Genomic DNA, 17,383 nt, shown 5'->3' with positions numbered 1-17,383 from the left:
AGAAATCACATGATAAAATTTTAAAATCCTTCAGACTCAAAGCGCTGTGAGTAAAATGAAATCTAAAGGTGTTACATTCCAGAAGAATGAGTCCTTGCTAGGTGAACAAAAGCCAGAGAATGCTTTCATACTTAGGACCACTTGCTAAGGTTGGAGGTAGGACAGAAGAGCAAACTGGCCAATGATGGATGGATAGACTTGGCTGGGATGAGGTGAAACCAGTTGAACTTTTGACTAATGTGTAAGCTGGTGTATCTGATTTGAATCTGAAAGAGTACCAAAGCAAAGAGAATTCTCTCCATTTGTCAATGTCTCACATGGGAATTTTACTTAATAATATGCGTGACACCTATATGACAAAACTGTAGAACTCTCCTGAAGGGGCCGGGCGCGGTGGCTCACGCCTGTAATCCCAGCACTTTGGGAGGCCGAGACGGGCGGATCACGAGGTCAGGAGATCGAGACCATCCTGGCTAACACAATGAAACCCCGTCTCTACTAAAAAATACAAAAAACTAGCCGGGCGAAGTGGCGGGCGCCTGTAGTCCCAGCTACTCGGGAGGCTGAGGCAGGAGAATGGCGGGAACCCGGGAGGCGGAGCTTGCAGTGAGCTGAGATCCGGCCACTGCACCCCAGCCTGGGCGGCAGAGCGAGACTCCGTCTCAAAAAAAAAAAAAAAAAAAGAACTCTCCTGAAGGAAAGGCACACTATTTCCTTAATAAATGTGCTCTACAACATAAAGATATGAATTTTCCTGAATTTATCAATGCAATGCCATCTTAATGAAAAAAATATACTTTTTCAGAACTAGACAAGATGTTTCTAGAATTCCTGTGGATTAAAGAAAAACAAACAGTGTTCAGAAAAACACTGAATAAGAACAGGGATAGGGTTCTGGTCATGGCAGGCATTCAAATACATGGTGAAGCCTTCATGTTTAACGTGTGAGATACTAACTCTTGAAAAGGCAGTCAAGATGAATAGAAAAGCATAAGAATCCAGAAATAACCAAAATACAGTTAGATCTTTACTAAGCAATGACAGTAGCATCTCAAATCCCTGGGGAGAAGATGGACTAGTCAATAAATGATATTGGGATAACTGGGTAGTCATACGTAATAAAAAGCAAAGATTGGAGTCATACCTTACATAGTACACCAAAATAAATTCTAAATAATTTTACATTGAATATGTAAATACAGTAAATCCAGTAACAAAGAAAACATGGAAGAATTCTCTTACAACCTGATAATTGGAGACCTTTCTAACTATATCACTAAATGCAGAAGACAAACCAAAATATATAATTTTTACTCCATAAAGCTAGAAGATAAGTAAATGACAGATAACATGGCCAAAAATTATCATAAACTCCAAAGAAAATGGAATACAGGTGGAAAAATATAACTGATTAAAGTAAACAAATCAATGTCTTCTTAATATGTAAAAAAAAATTCAAATAAACCGTTAAAAGAGAAAAAATCCAACAACAACAACAACAAAAAATGAGCAAATGAAATACAAGTGGAACTTGAACATACGGAAAGAAGCTCAAACTTTCTCAAAATACGAGATGTGCAGATTTAAACTATACTGCAGTACCAGGCTGGGTGTGGTGGCTTGTGCCTGTAATCCTAGCACTTTGGGAGGCCGAGGCAGGCAGATCACCTGAGGTCAGGAGTTCGAAACCAGCCTGACCAACATGGCGAAACCCCGTCTCTACTAAAAATACAAAAATTAGCCAAGCATGGTGGTGGGCACCTGTAATCCCAGCTACTTGGGAAGCTGAGGCTGGAAAATTGCTTGCACCTGGGAGATGGAGGTTGCAGTGAGGTGAGATTGCACCATTGCACTCCAGCCTGGGCGACAGAGCAAAACTCCATCTCAAAAAAAATAAATAAATAAAATTTTTTAAACAATGATACCACGGTACCATTTTTCACCCATTAGACTGGCAATAATTGAACGTATGACAAAACCTGATGTTGGGAAAGAACATGAGGGAAGAAGAACTCTCATACATCACTACTGAGAGACCCTATTGGTACAACTGCTGTGGAGAGCAATTTATCAGTATCTATGAAAATTACAATGTATTTACCCCGTGACTCAACAATTACGCTTTTAGGCATGTGCCCTAACAATATGCTCAAAGTTGTACAAAGTTGCTCATTGTCGCCTTGATTGATTATAATGGCAAGGGAGAAACCAACGTTTATCAGTAGGTTACTGGTTAAATAAATTGTGGTTCCTCCATAACTTAGAATAATATCCAACTGAAAAATCAGTGAAATATGTAAAGATCTCTAAAATAACTTTAGATGATGAACAAAAGATTCAGAAAAAATATGTTTAGCATCCTAGCATTTTGTAAAAGGGATGAGAATAATATATCTGTTGGTTATACACAAACATTTTATAGGAATCTAAGCAAGAACTTACTAATAATACCTATGGAGTGCAGATGGATTGATGGGAATTGAGTGATGGAGTACAGGGTGAGAGAGTCAGCTTTTGCTGTATTTTTAATATAATTTTTAAGTATATGAATAAATACCCAAGAAAAAATAAGAAAACAGTTCTGTATCTATTGAACTGGCCTTGCATCAAGTCACAAATGTTAAGTTACAAATAACATGTATAGGGTGATTTCATTTTTATAAAAAGTACGTGAGTGGGGGTGAGGTTGCTGTGTCTATTTATGGCTATAAAGAAAGATAGGCTAGGCGTGGTGGCTCACGTCTGTAATCCCAGCACTTTGGGAGGCCGAGGCAGGCGAGTCACCTGAGGTCAGGAGTTCAAGACCAGCTTGGCCAACATGGTGAAACCCCGTCTCTACTAAAAATACAAAAATTAGCCAGGCATGGTGGTGGGTGCCTGTAATCCCAGCTACTCGGGAGGCTGAGGCAGGAGAATTGCTTGAACCCAGGAGGCAGAGGTTGCAGTGAGCTGAGATTGCACTACTGCACTCCAGCCTGGGCGACAGAGCAAGACTCTGTCTCAAAAAAAAGAAAAGAAACAGAAAAATAGGCCAGGCACGGTAGCTCATGCCTGTAATCCCAGAAGTTTGGGAGGCCAAGGCAGGTAGATCACCTGAGGTCAGGAGTTTGAGACCAGCCTGGCCAACATGGTGAAACTCTGTCTCTACTAAAAATACAAAAAATTAGCCAGGCGTGGTAGCAGGCACCTGTAATCCCAGCTACTAGGAAGGCTGAGGCAGGAGAATCACCTGAACTGGGAGGCAGAGGTTGCAGTGAGCCGAGATACCGCCATTGCACTCCAGCCTGAGCAACAAGAGCAAAACTCTGTCTCAAAAAATACCCGTAAGCGTTCATATGACATTTCAACATTACATACTTAAGGGGTGTACAGGCATTGTATTAATTCTTCCTTCATATGTCCTTCAGTTGACATCCTTTACCTATGTAAAGCACTTTTGCTTTTTATTTTTAAAAGTGGGATAATCAAAAATTTTTAAATAAAAAATGTGTTTATGGTTATGTTTTGCCACAATTAAAAATGAAATCTGTATAAAATGTAAAGAATTGCAAACAAATTTTATTTTCTAGGTTATCAGTGTGTGGGTATATGATCCAGAAAATGCTGATCCTGATGAGTTGCTCGGGAGTGCAGAAGAACCTTCAATAGTAAGTGGAAACATTAGTATCGTCATAGTAAGAACAGAATGCTGTCTTTCTTTTGTAGGGACTGTGAATAATTTATAATCAATAGACAGGATTTTAAGCTGCCCACACCTAACTAAATACATTTGCACGATACCTTTTAGTTTGGCCATTATAGTGGTTTTGAACTTATGCTCCATCTCTACAATAGTAAACCTTTATTTAGAACTCTAATTGAACATTCTTCATATTTTCTTTTTTTCTTTATTTTTTAATTTTACCCTAAGTTATGGGATACACGTACAGAATGTGTACGTTTGTTACATAGGTATACATGTGCCACAGTAGTTTGCTGCACCTATCAACCCGTCATCTAGGTTTTAAACCCCGTATGCATTAGGTACTTGGCCAAATGCTCTCCCTCCCCTTTCCCCCCATCCCTCGACAGGCCCTGATGTGTGATGTTCCCCTCCCTGTGTTCACGTGTTCTCATTGTTCAACTCCCACTTATGAGTAAGAACATGCAGTGTTTGGTTTTCTGTTCCTGTGTTAGTTTGCTGAAGATGATGGTTTCCAGTTTAATCCATGTCCCTGCAAAGGACATGAACTCATCCTTTTTTATGACTGCATAGTATTCCGTGGTGTATATGTGCCACATTTTCTTTATCCAGTCTATCATTGATGGGCATTTGGGTTGGTTCCAAGTCTTTGCTATTGTGAATAGTGCTGCAATAAACATACGTGTGCATGTGTCTATAGTAGAATGATTTATAATCCTTTGGGTATATCCCCAGTAATGGGATTGCTGGGTCAAATGGTATTTCTAGCTCTAGATCCTTGAGAAATCGCCACAGTGCCTTCCACGATGGTTGAACTAATTTATACTCCCACCAACAGTGTAAAAACATTCCTATTTCACTAGCATCTGTTGTTTCCAGACTTTTTAGTGATGGCCATTCTAACTGGTGCGAGATAGTATCTCATTATGGTTTTGGTTTGCATTTCTCTAATGACCAGCGATGATGCGCTTTTTTTCATGTGCTTGCTGGTTGCATAAATGTCTTCTTTTGAGAACTGCCTGTTCATATCCTTTGCCCACTTTTTGATGAAGTTGGTTTTTTTTATTGTAAATTTGTTTAAGTTACTTGTAGATTCTGGATATTAGACTTTTGTCAGATGGATAGATTGCAAAAATTTTCTCCCATTCTGTAGGTTGCCTTTTCACTCTGATGATAGTTTCTTTTGCTGTGCAGAAGTTCTTTAGTGTAATTAGATCCCATTTGTCAATTTTGTCTTTTGTTGCAATTGCTTTTGGTGTTTTAGTCATGAAGTCTTTGCCCATGCCTATATCCTGAATGGTATTGCCTAGGTTTTCTTCTAGGGTTTTTATGGTTTCAGGTTTTACATTTAAGTCTTTAATCCATCTTGAGTTAATTTTTGTATGAGGTTTAAGGAAGGGGTCCAGTTTCTGTTTTCTGAATAGTGCTAGCCAGTTTTCCCGGCATCATTTATTAAATAGGGGATCCTTTCCCCATTGCTTGTTTTTGTCAGGTTTGTTGAAGATCAGATGGTTGTAAATGTGTGGTGTTATTTCTGAGGACTCTGTTCTGTTCCATTGGTCTATATATCTGTTTTGTTACCAGTACCATGCTGTTTTGGTTACTGTAGCCTTGTAGTGTAGTTTCAAGTCAGGTAGCATGATGCCTCTAGCTTTGTTCTTTTTGCTTAGGATTGTCTTGGTCATTCAGGCTCTGTTTTGGTTCCATATGAAAGTTAAAGTAGTTTTTCTCTAGTTCTGTGAAGAAAGTCAATGGTAGCTTGATGGGAATAGCGCTGAATCTATAAATTACTTCTGGCAGTATGACCATTTTCACGACATTGATTTTTCCTATCCATAAGCATGGCATTTTTTTCCCATTTGTTTGCGTCTTCTTATTTCTTTGAGCAGTGGTTTGTAGTTCTTGAAGAGGTCCTTCACGTCCCTTGTAAGTTGTGTTCCTAGATATTTTATTCTCTTTGTAGCAATTGTGAATGGGAGTTCACTCATGATTTGGTGATCTGCTTCTCTGTTATTGGTGTATAGGGTATATTTTCTATTAACCTCCTCATTCATGAAGGGGCTGAACATTAAGATGCTTTAGAGATGTTCTTTGAGCATCCATATCAAAGCCTTCTTTCAAAAATGTCTCATCACTTATTGAATCCTTTATCACTTGGAGATAAATGAATTTTCTAAAGATGCAACACCGTGAATAAATCCTTTCTTTTTGTTACAAATTTACCTCTTTCAAGATTTCAATTTTGTCTTCTGTTACAATTAAAATGTATTAAAAAAATCTAAAATGAAGAATTAGCTGACTGTTAATTTCCTATGGGACTGTTTACGTTTTAATGAGTCAAGAGCTATCTGATTTTTTAATAGCATGTTATCCTATCTCATGATAATCAAATTCCCAAGGGAAGGATTGATAAATCAGAAGGATACACAACCAATTGTTTCATCTGGTAATCAACTTTAGAGGAAATAAAATAAATTAATGATAATTAAACACTTTAAGTATGACTATTGGCTTAATTTCTAATCATTTTAAGTGAATATGCACCTTTTAATGTTATTTAGTGCATTCGTAATACTTTACTTTCTTTTCATCTGCACATTTATCCATGATGATGTGATTTTATTAAATCCTTTTTATGGCTCTCCATTAGCAACAGCATAGACTCTTAACTCTTAGGCTCTTAATGTGACATACAAAACCTTATCTGCCTCTGCCCCTCTTCTCTGGCCTCAGTCCTCTACAGATGTCTTCCCTCCGGCCACTGGACTCTTCTATCTCCTCACACACACCTGCTGTTTCATGCATCTGTTTGGCTTATGCTGTTCCCTGCATACCAACCGGCCATCTGTTTTCTTCATCTCGGTAACTTCTACTCATGTTTTTGGTCTCTAATTAGGTGTCACTGCCTCCAAGATGGCTGCCATCACCAAATCAGGGCTTTTGTTTCACACAAGCAGTTTGAAGGAATTATTTTGAAACTACAGTTTTGATCCAGTCATCCACAATGATGAAATGAAGTGATGACCACCTTTATCTTTAGAAATGCTTTGTTTTACAATGTGTTTTTCTGATATAGCTAAACCAGATTTGGGGGGGTGAATATTTGTATGTGGGTGTACATTTTTCCTGCTTTCACTTTCAGCTTCCTGTATCCTTACAGTTTTTTCCAAACACCAACTCAAACCAGACATATTTTTAATACGTGTCTTATAAACACTCTAAAGTTGAGTTTTTGTTTCTGTTTTTTATCTTGACTGGCATTATATGTCTTTAATTAGAGCATTAAGTTCGTTTTCATCTAATATTGACACAATATATTCTTAGATTTGCTTTATATTTGTTCTGCCTGTTGTATATTCTTTCTAATGCCTGTTGTATATTCTTTCTAACTGGCAACTCTCTTCAGTTTCATCAGATACTGTTTCACCAGCTCCTTACTTCCACTGTTGCTGTTAGGAAACCATCTTTCTGCCTGTTACTCCTTCGAAACTGTCTTAACCCGGGCTCCTCAGAAGCGAGCTTGTAGTTTATTTTTGGAGGTGATGCCAGGAATAAGAGTGGAGGACCAGGAAAGGTGTGCCAGGAAAGGAGGGAGATACAATTTTTAGGCTATCACTGCCGTGGACCACTAGAGCACAATCTCGCTGAGCCCCTCCAAGAAGCCATGTGGAATGTGTTTTTAAATTGTCCAACAGAAGAACAGAAAATGCCTCAGAGTTGCCTCACAGAGGAGAAGAAAGCTTCCCATCCTCCATTAGTCAGAGGTTTGCCCTGGCTTGTTAACTCCTAGTACTTCCAGGTTGTGCATCTCTAAATGCAGAATAGGTTTCCACAGGAGGCAGCCGAGATGCAGGGATAGACAGGCCTTGACAGAGAAGGGAAAATGATGCTTGAGTTGATGATGCTAGAGTCAGTGTGAGATTCTGTCAGGTTATAAATGTGTGAAGTGTGTTGCCAGAATTGGCTCGATTAAAAAGTAGGGTACTACAGCTTACAAGAGGTGTTGAGTAAGTAAGCAATCCATCTTTTCTCCTCTGGCTGCTTTTGAGATTTTTCTCTTTGTCTTTTGTTTTCTGCAGTTTTACTATGATGTATCTAAATGTGAATTAAAACAAATATATTTACTTGGAATTATTTGACTTTATGAATCTGTGGATTGGGGTTTTCACAATCTTCTGAAAATTATTAGTCATGTCTTTTCAAATATTGTCTGTGCTTCATCATTTTTCTCCCTTTCCTCTGGGATTCCAAATAAACATGTTCTTATTCTATCTCCTGAAATCCCATTTCAACATATATTAGACCCATCTGATTCATCTGCCATGACGTTTACCCTCTTATCAATATATTCCCTCTTTTTATCTCTCTGTGCCGTGTTTGGCTCAGATATTTCTTCTGACCAACTTCTAGGTTGCTAAAATAATTTCTTTTTGAAATTTTTTATTTATTTTGAGACAAGGTCTCACTTTGTCACCCAGGCTGCAGTGCAGTGGCGCAATCATGGCTCACTGCAGCCTCAACCTCCTGGGCTCAAGTGAGCCTCCCACGTAGCTGGGGCTACAGACACACACCACCACACTTGACTAATTTTTGTATTTTTTGTAAAGACCAGGTCTTGCCACATTGCCCAGGCTAGTCTCAAACCTCTGGGCTCAAGTGATCCACCCATCTCAGCCTCCCAAAGCACTGGGATTACAGGTGGGAGCCACTGCACCTGGAAAATTATTTCTAATATGGTATTAAACCCACTCACTGAGTTCTTCATATCAGTTATTTTCAGACATTTTACTTGGTTATTTAACACATTTTGTGTTTCACTTTTATAGCTTTCTATGACCTGGAGATATTTCATGCGTATTTTTTTCCTTTCTTTCTAAAGTTTTATTTTTGACTCTGTATATAAGCTTGCTTATTTTTTATTTAACGTGGTAACCATAGTAGAATGTAAAACCAATGTGGGACAGTTAAATATTCCTCTTTTCACTATGTTTAACAAATAAAAGAGCACACAAATATCCAGCTATTATCTGCACTTGAAATACTGATGGCAATACCATGTTCCTTTTATCTCATATCTAAGCATTTTGGAAGAGTTTTTTTAAATATAAGGTTTCTATGTCTTCACCTTGTATTCATTCACTTTTCAAAAAACTTTTACTTTTAGAACAGTTTCAGTTTTACAGGATTATTACAAAGATAGTACAAGGAGTTCATATTTATCCCACACCTAGTTTTCTCTATTATAAATATCTTACTCTTGTATATTTGTCATAATTACTGAACCAATATTGATACACTGTTATTAATAGAAGTCCATATTTTATTCACATTTCCTCAGCTAATGTTCATTTTGTATTCCAGAATCCCACCAGGAATAGCAAATTATATTTAGTTGTCTTGTCTCTTTACATTCTTAATTGTGACAGTTTCTAGACTTCATGGCTTTTGATGCCCTTGAAAATGTTGAGGATTGCTTGTCAGATACTTTGTAAAATGTCAATCCATTGGGATTCATCTGACATTTTTCTCATAATCAGATTGGAGTTAGGTGTTTCAGGCAGGAAGACCACAGAAGGAAAGTGGCATTCCCATCACACGTAATCAGGGGTGCATACAATCATATGATGTGTCACTGCTGATGTTGCCGCTCATCACCTGGCTGGAGATCGTGATCCTCTACTGTCAAGTTCCTCTTTCTTCTCCCTGTCTGTGTTGTTCTCCTTGGAAGTAAGTCACTCAGTACAGTTATACTTTACCTTCTTAAGGAAAGGAGTATCTACATAAATATTTTTGGAATTCTTGTATTATGGCAGACTTGTCTTATCCCTGACTTATTTATTTACTTATTCAATCATTTATTTATATCACTATGGACTCATGAATATTTATTTTATGTTTTGGGTTATAATCCAACACTACTTTATTTATTGGGAGCTCTTTCAGTCAGCTCCTGTATCCCTTTGACATTGTCTCATCATAGTGGGGTTTTGTTGTTTGGTTGTTTTGTTGTTTTCTTTGTTGTTAACACTTTCTTTCTTACTGGCACTATAAGATGCTCCAAACTAATCCTGTATATTTCCTGCGTCATAGCACCTGCACCATCTTCCATTCCCAGTCCTAGAATCAGACGTTTCTCCTACGAGCTCTGGACCCTTTTGGTTCTTGTATTAGAGAGTGGTATTGGAAATCAAGATCGGGGCACTAAGTGTGCCTATTGCTGTTTGGCTGTTTTCCTCTCTCAGCTGTCAGAGCAAGGAAACATATATGCATGTCCTAATCCAAGCATATACACACACATATCTAGAAATTTTTCCATATTTAACTATCTGTATTTAGATTAAGCTAAATGTGAATTTATACACATGGCTTCAACCCTAATTTATGACCACATTAATCATTCTGGACTCCTTCCTTGCTTAGCTGTAATCTCCTACCTCAAGATTAAGAAATTAGATTCCCACCATCTGCCATCCATTTGCTTAACATGTATGTTTCCAGCATACATGTTATTCGTCAGCTCAGGTGATCCTAACAACATACCACAGACCAGGTGGCTTAAAAAACAGAAATTTGGCTGGGAATGGTGGCTCATGCCTGTAATCCCAGCACTTTGGGAGGCCGAGGTGGGTGGATCACGAGGTCAGGAGATGGAGACCATCCTGGCTAACACAGTGAAACCCCATCTCTACTAAAAATACAAAAAATTGGCCAGGCATGGTAGAAGGCACCTGTAGTCCCGGCTACTCAGAAGGCTGAAGCAGGAGAATCTCCTGAACCCGGGAGGCAGAGGTTGCAGTAAACCGAGATCACGCCGCTGCACTCCAGCCTTGGCGACAGAGCGAGACTCCGTCTCAAAAAAAAAAAACAAAAAAAACCCCAAATTTATTTCCTCTCAGTTCTAGAGGCTAGAAGTTTAAGATCAGGGTTTCATACTGGCTTGTAGATAATTTATGTAAATGGAATCATACAATATTTTTGGCCTTTTGTAACTTAGTTCACTTAGCGTAATGTCTTCTCATCCGTGTTTCAGCATGTTTCAGAATTTCTTTCCTTTTTAAGGCTGAATAATATTCCATCATATATATAAAAAACATACCACATTCTGCGTGTCCATTCATCCATCACTGGACACGTGGGTTACTTCCACCTTTTGGCTTTTGTGAACAGTGTTGCTATGAACATGGGTGCACAAATATCTGCTCATATCCCTGCTTTCAAAACTTTTGGGTATATACCCAGAAATGGAATTGCTAGATCCCATGGTAATTCTATTTTTATTGTTTTGAGAAACTGCCACACCGTTTTCCATAGCACCTGTACCATCTTACATTCCCATTAACAGTACACAAAGGTTCCAATTCCTCTACAGGCTCACTAACACTTGTTTTGTTTTGTCTTTGGAGGAGGGAGTTTTATTTTAATGAGTAACAAGATTTTTTATAATCTTGCTAATAATCTTATTAGATTATGTATAGATTATTTTGGGGGTATATGTGATATTTTGGTTCCCATATACAATGTGTAGTGATCAAATTAGGGTAATTGGGATATCCATCACCTCAAACATCTATCTTTTTTTGTGTGCAGAGAATGTTAAAAATCAACTTTTCTAGCTATTTTCAAATATACAATAAATGATTAATCTTCACCCTACTATGCTATCAAACACTAGAGCTTATTCTTTCTATCTGTGTGTTTATATCCATTAATCAGCCTCTCTTCACCACCACCCCCATCAGCCTTCCCAGCATCTGGTGACCACTTTTCAACTCTCTACTTCCATGAAATCCACATTTTTAGCTCCCACATATGAGAACATATGATATTTCTCTTTCTGTGCCTGGTTTATTTCACTCAAAATAATGGCCTCCAGTTCCATGCATATTGCTGCAAATGACAGGATTTCATTCTTTTTTTATAGCTGAATACTATTACGTCATATATGTAGACTGCATTTTCTTTACCCATTCTTCCATTGCTGAATATTTAGGTTGTTTCTATATTCGGCTATTGTGAATAATGCTACAATAAACATGGGGGTTCAGGTATCCCTTTGATATACTGATTTCATTTCCTTTGGATAAATACCTAGTAGTGGGATTGCTGGATTGCATGGTAGTTTCATGTTTAGTTTTTTGAAAAATTTCCATACAGTTTTCCATAGGAGTTGTACCAATTTACATTCTTACCAACAGCGTATGAGGGTTACCTATCAGATGAATAGTTTGCAAGTATTTTCTCCCATTCTAGAGACTGTCTCTTCACTTTGTTGATTGTTTACCTTGGTGTGTAGAAGCTTTTTAATTTAATAAAGTCCCATTTGTCTATTTTTGTTTTTGTTGCCTTTGCTTTTGAAGTCTTAGCTATAAAATGTTTGCCCAGACCAATGTCTTAAAGCATTTCCTCTGTTTTCTTCTAGTAGTTTTATCGTTTCATGTCTTACCTTTAAGTCTTTAATTCATTTTGAGTTGATATATATATAGTGAGAGAAAAAGGTTTAATTTCATCCTTCTGTATATGGATATCCAGTTTTCCCAGCATAATTTATTGAAGAGGGCATCCTTTCCCCAATGTATGTTCTTGGTGCCCTTGTCAAAAATTAGTTGGCTGTAAATATGTGGATTTATTTCTGGATTCTCTTTTCTATCAGTCTATGTTTTTATAACAATACCATGCTGTTTTGTTACTATAGCTTTGTACTATATTTGAAGTCAGGTTGTGTATGCCCCTAGCTTTATTCTTTTTGCTCAATATTGTTTTGGCTACTTGGGATCTTTTTATATGAATTTTAGGATTTTTTTTTCTATTTCTGTAAAGAACATCCTTGATATTTTGATAGAGATTGCATTGAATTTGTACATTACTCTGGGTAGTATGGTCATTTTAACAATATTAATTGGTCTGATAACTGCAATATGGAATGTCTTAACATTTGTTTATGTCATCTTCGATTTTTTTCCTCAGTGTTTTATACTTTTCTTTGTAGAGGTCTTTCTCTTCCTGAAATTTATTCCTAGGTAATTTTTTTGTAACTATTGTAAATGGAATTGCTGTCTTGATTTGTTTTTCAGCTAGTTTGTTATTGGTGTAAGAAACACTACTGTCTTTTGTTTTCTTTCTTTTTTTTTTTTTTTTTTTTTTTTTGAGATGGAGTCTCACTCTGTCACCCAGGTTGGAGTGCAGTGGCGTGATCTTGGCTCACTGCAAGCTCCGCCTCCCAGGTTCACACCATTCTCCTGTCTCAGCTGCGCCCCCCCTCCAACTCCATTAGTTGGGACTACAGGCGCCCGCCACCACGCCCAGTTAATTTCGTTGTATTTTTAGTAGAGATGGGGTTTCACCGTGTTAGCCGGGATGGTCTCCATATCCTGATCTTGTGATCCGCCCACCTTGGCCTCCCAAAGTGCTGAGATTACAGGCGTGAGCCACCGCACCCGGCCAGAAACACTACTGTTTTTTCTGTGTTGGTTTTGTATTGTGCAACTACTGAGTTCATTTACTAGTTCTACACATTTTTTTGGTGGAATCTAGGTTTTTCTATATATAAGATTGTGTTGGCTAGATGTGGTGGCTCATGCCTGTAATCCCAGCACTTTGGGAGGTCAAGGTGGTGGGGATTGCTTGAGAGGAGCTCAAGACAAGTGTGGACAACATAGTGAGACCCTATCTCTAAAAAAAAAAAAAAAAAAAAATATATATATATATATATATATATATATATATACACACACACACACACACAAAAATTAGCCAGGCATAGTAGCACCTGCCTGTCGTGCCAATTACTTGGGAGGCTAAGGCAGGAGGATCACTTGAGCCCAGGAGTTTGAGGCTGCAGTGAGCCACCATCTGAGTGAGATTCTGTCCCCCTTCCCCCACCAAAAAAAAAAAAATTGTGTCATTGTGTCATCTGCAAAGAAGAACAATTTCTTTTCCAACCTTGATTCTTTTTTTTTTTTCTTTTGTCTATTGCTCTGGCTAGGACTTCCAGTGTTATGTTGAATAGGGGTGGTAAAAGTGAGCACCAGTTTTTTGATCCAGTTCTTAGAGGAGAAGCTTTCAACTTTTCCCCATTCAGTATGATGTTAGTTGTGGGTCTGTGACAGATACATGGCTTTTATTATGTTGAGGTATGTTCCTTCTATGCCTAATTTGTCGAGTTGTTTTGTGTTTTTTTTTATCATGAAGAGATGTTGAATCTTATCAAATGCTTTTTCTGCATCTATTAAGACAATCATAAGGTTTTTGTTCTTCATTCTGTTGATGTGATATATCATATTTATTGATTTGCATATGTTGAACCACCCTTGTATCCCTGGGATAAATCTCACTTCATCATGGTGAATTATCTTTTTGATGTCTTGTTGAATTCATTTCGCTGGTATTTTGTTTTGAATTTTTGCATCTGTGCCATCAGGGATATTTGCCTGTAGTTTGTTGTTGTTGTTGTTGTTGTTGTTGTGTTCTTGTCTGGTTTTGGTGTCAGGGTAATGCTTGTCTTGTAAAATGAGTTAGGGAGCATTTCCTCCCCTTCAAATTTTTGGAATAGTTTGCAGAGAACTGGTATTAGTTATTCTTTATAAGTTTGGTAAAATTCAGCAGTAAAGCCATCTGGTCCTGGGCTTTTCTTTTTTGGGAGACTTTTTATTGGAGATTCAATCCTGTTACTAATTATTGGTCTGTTCAGGTTTTCTATTTCTCCGTTGTATAATCATGGTAGGTTTTGTGTGTCTAGGAATTTATTCATTTCCTTTAGGTTTCACAATTTGTTAGCATATAGTGGTTCATAAATAGTCCTTAAGGATCCTTTGAAGATTGGTGGATCCACATCAGTTGTAATGTGTCCTTTTTTGTTTCTGATTTTATTTATCGAATCTTCTCTCTTTTTTTCTTGGTCACTCTAAGTAGCAGTTTATCGATTTTGTTTATCTTTTTTAAAAACCAACTTTTTGTTTTGTTGATTCTTTGTATGTTTTTTAGTCTCTATTTCATTTAGTTCTGCTCTGATCTTTATTCTTTCTTTCTTTCTACAAATTTTAGGTTTGATTTGTTCTTGCTTTTCTGGTTCCTTGAGGTGCATTATTAGGTTGTGTATTTGAGATCCTTTTACTTTTATGACCTAGGTGTTTATTGCTATAAACTTTCCTCTTAGCAGTGTTTTTGCAGCATCCATAGGTTTTGATATGTTGTGTTTCTATCTTCATTTGTGTCAAGGAATTTTTAAATTTATTCTTAATTTCTTTCCTAACCCAATGGTCATTTAGGAGCATGTTGTTTAATTTCCATGCATTCTTTTCTTCCCCAGAATGTCCACTTTCATCCATGTATTTTTATAGTTTCAAATATTCCTCTTGTTTTTGATATCTAATTTTATTCCACTGTGGTCAGAGAAGACACCTGATATGAATTCAATTTTTTTATTTTTTATTTTTTTTGAGACGGAGTCTTGCTCTGTCTCCTAGGCTGGAGTGCAGTGGCACGATCTCAGCTCACTGCAAACTCCGCCTCCCGGGTTCACGCCATTCTCCTGCCTCAGCCTCCCGATTAGCTGGGACTACAGGCGCCTGCCACCACGCCCAGTTAATTGTTTGTATTTTCGGTAGAGACGGGTTTCACCATGTTAACCAGGATGGTCTCGATCTCCTGACCTCGTGATCCGCCTGCCTCGGCCTTCCAAAGTGCTGGGATTACAGGCGTGAGCCACCACGCCCTGCCGAATTCAATTTTTAAAAAAATGTTTGAGACTTGTTTTGTGTCCTAACGTATGGCTAATTCTAGAGAACGTTTCACATGCTGATTAAAAGAATGTGTATTCTGCACTTTTCATGCAAAATATTTTGTAAATGTCTGTTAGGTCCATTTAATCTGAAGTACAGTTTGAATCCAATGTTTCTTTGTTGATTTTCTATCTAGAGTTCTGTCCAGTGCTGAGAATGGAGTGTTGAACTCCCCAACTATTATTTTTATGGAGGTCTATTTCTCCCTTTAGATGTAATTATATTTGCTTTATATATCTGGGTCTGTTGAGTGCATATAGCATTTCTTTTTTTTTCTTCTTCTTTTTCTTTTTTGTTTTTTTGAAACAGAGTTTCACTCTTGTTGCTCAGGCTAGAGTACAATGGCACCATCTCGGCTCACTGCAACCTCTGCTTCCCAGGTTCAAGCAATTCTCCTGCCTCAGCCTTCCCGAGTAGCTGGGATTATAGGTGCCCACCAGCACGCCTAGCTAATTTTGTATTTTTAGTAGAGACAGGGTTTCACCATGTTGGTCAGGCTGGTCTCGAACTCCTGACCTCAGGTGATCCGCCCACCTCGGCCTCTCAAAGTGCTGGGATTACAGGCATGAGCCACTGCGCCTGGCTTAATGCAAATAACATTTCTAAATAATGCTATATCCTCTTGCTGAACTGATTTATTTTTTATTATCTAATGACTTTCTTTGCCTCTTTTTATGGTTTTTGACTTAAAAGTCTTTTACCTACTATAATAATAGCTACTCCTGCTCACTTTGACTCCATTTTTATATGCCTTCACTATGGATCTTCATGTATCTTTACAAGTGAAGTGAGTTTCTTATAGGCAATATATAGTTGGATTGTGTTTTATTTTAATCCATTCAGCCAGTCAATGTCATTTAAATGGAAAATTTAATTCATTTACATTACATTCAAGGTTATTATTTATAGGTGAGGACTATTCCTGTCATTCTGTTAGTTTTTTTCCGGTTCTTTTGTATATCCTTTGTTCTTTCATTCCTTCTTGTTTATCATTGCAGTTTGGAGGTTTTCTGTGGTGGTAACATTTGACTCCTTTCTCTTTCTTCTTTGTATTATTGATATGCCATTGAGCTTTATGCTTTTGTGTATTTTCATTATGGTAGATACCATCCTTTCACTTCCAGATGTAGGACTTCCTTAAGCATTTCTTGTAGGGCTGATCTATTGTTGATGAATTCCCCCAGGTTTTGCTTACCTGGGAAAGACTTTATTTCTTTATTTTTGAAGGCTAGCTTTGCTAAGTATTGTATTCCACACTGGCAGTTAGAACTTTGACTATATCATCTCATTCTCTGCTGGCCTAGTAGGTTTCTGCTGAGAAATCCACTGTTAGTATGAGGAAGATTCCCTTATATGTGACTTGATGCTTTTCTCTTGCTCATTTTAGAATTCTCTTTTTGCCTTTACCTTTTGACAGTTTGAAATTCATGCGTCTTGGAGAAAATCTTGTTGGGTTAAATCTATTTGGAGATCTTTGAGCTTCCTGTACCTAGATATCTATATATCTTGCAAGACTTGGGAAGTTTTCAGCGATTATTTTGTAAAATAGGTTTTCTATGTGTTTGCCCATCTCTTCACCTTCTAGAGCTCTCAAAATTCAAATATCTGGTTGCTTTATGGTATCCCATATGTCGTATAGGCTTTCTTTATGCTTTCTTATTCTTTTTGTTTGTTTGACTGGGTTATTGCAAAAGACCTGTCTTTGAGTTCAGAAATTCTTTCTTCTGCTCCATCTAGTCCATTGTTAAAGCTCTTAATTGTATTTTTTATTTTATGCATTGAATTCTTCAATTCCAAGATTTCTGTTTGACCTTTTTCTTTAGTATCTGTTTGTTAAATCTCTTATTTAGATCTTGAATTGATTTCCTAATTTCTTTGTATTGTTTATTTATGTTCTCTTATATCTCACTAAGTTTCTTTTTTT

At 37.5% G+C, this 17,383-nt stretch overlaps 1 protein-coding gene across 11 annotated transcripts in view; it reads left to right on the top strand.

The window, feature by feature from the left end:
- Positions 1 to 17,383, top strand: part of CATSPERE (catsper channel auxiliary subunit epsilon) — a 195,172-nt gene that overhangs the window by 48,413 nt on the left and 129,376 nt on the right. For all 11 annotated transcript variants that reach the window (XM_071073422.1, XM_071073424.1, XM_071073412.1 and 8 more), the window contains one exon: positions 3,570 to 3,647. Coding sequence is in view for 6 of the 11 variants with exons in the window: in XM_071073412.1 (XP_070929513.1) it covers positions 3,570 to 3,647 (78 nt within the window). In the remaining 5 variants the exon portion in view is untranslated. The remainder of the gene's footprint in view (positions 1 to 3,569; positions 3,648 to 17,383) is intronic.

Source organism: Macaca nemestrina, chromosome 1, assembly GCF_043159975.1.
Source record: "Macaca nemestrina isolate mMacNem1 chromosome 1, mMacNem.hap1, whole genome shotgun sequence".
Lineage (NCBI taxonomy): Eukaryota > Metazoa > Chordata > Mammalia > Primates > Cercopithecidae > Macaca > Macaca nemestrina.
Note: the sequence above shows the minus strand (reverse complement) of the source record. Positions and strands in the feature narration are given on the sequence as shown.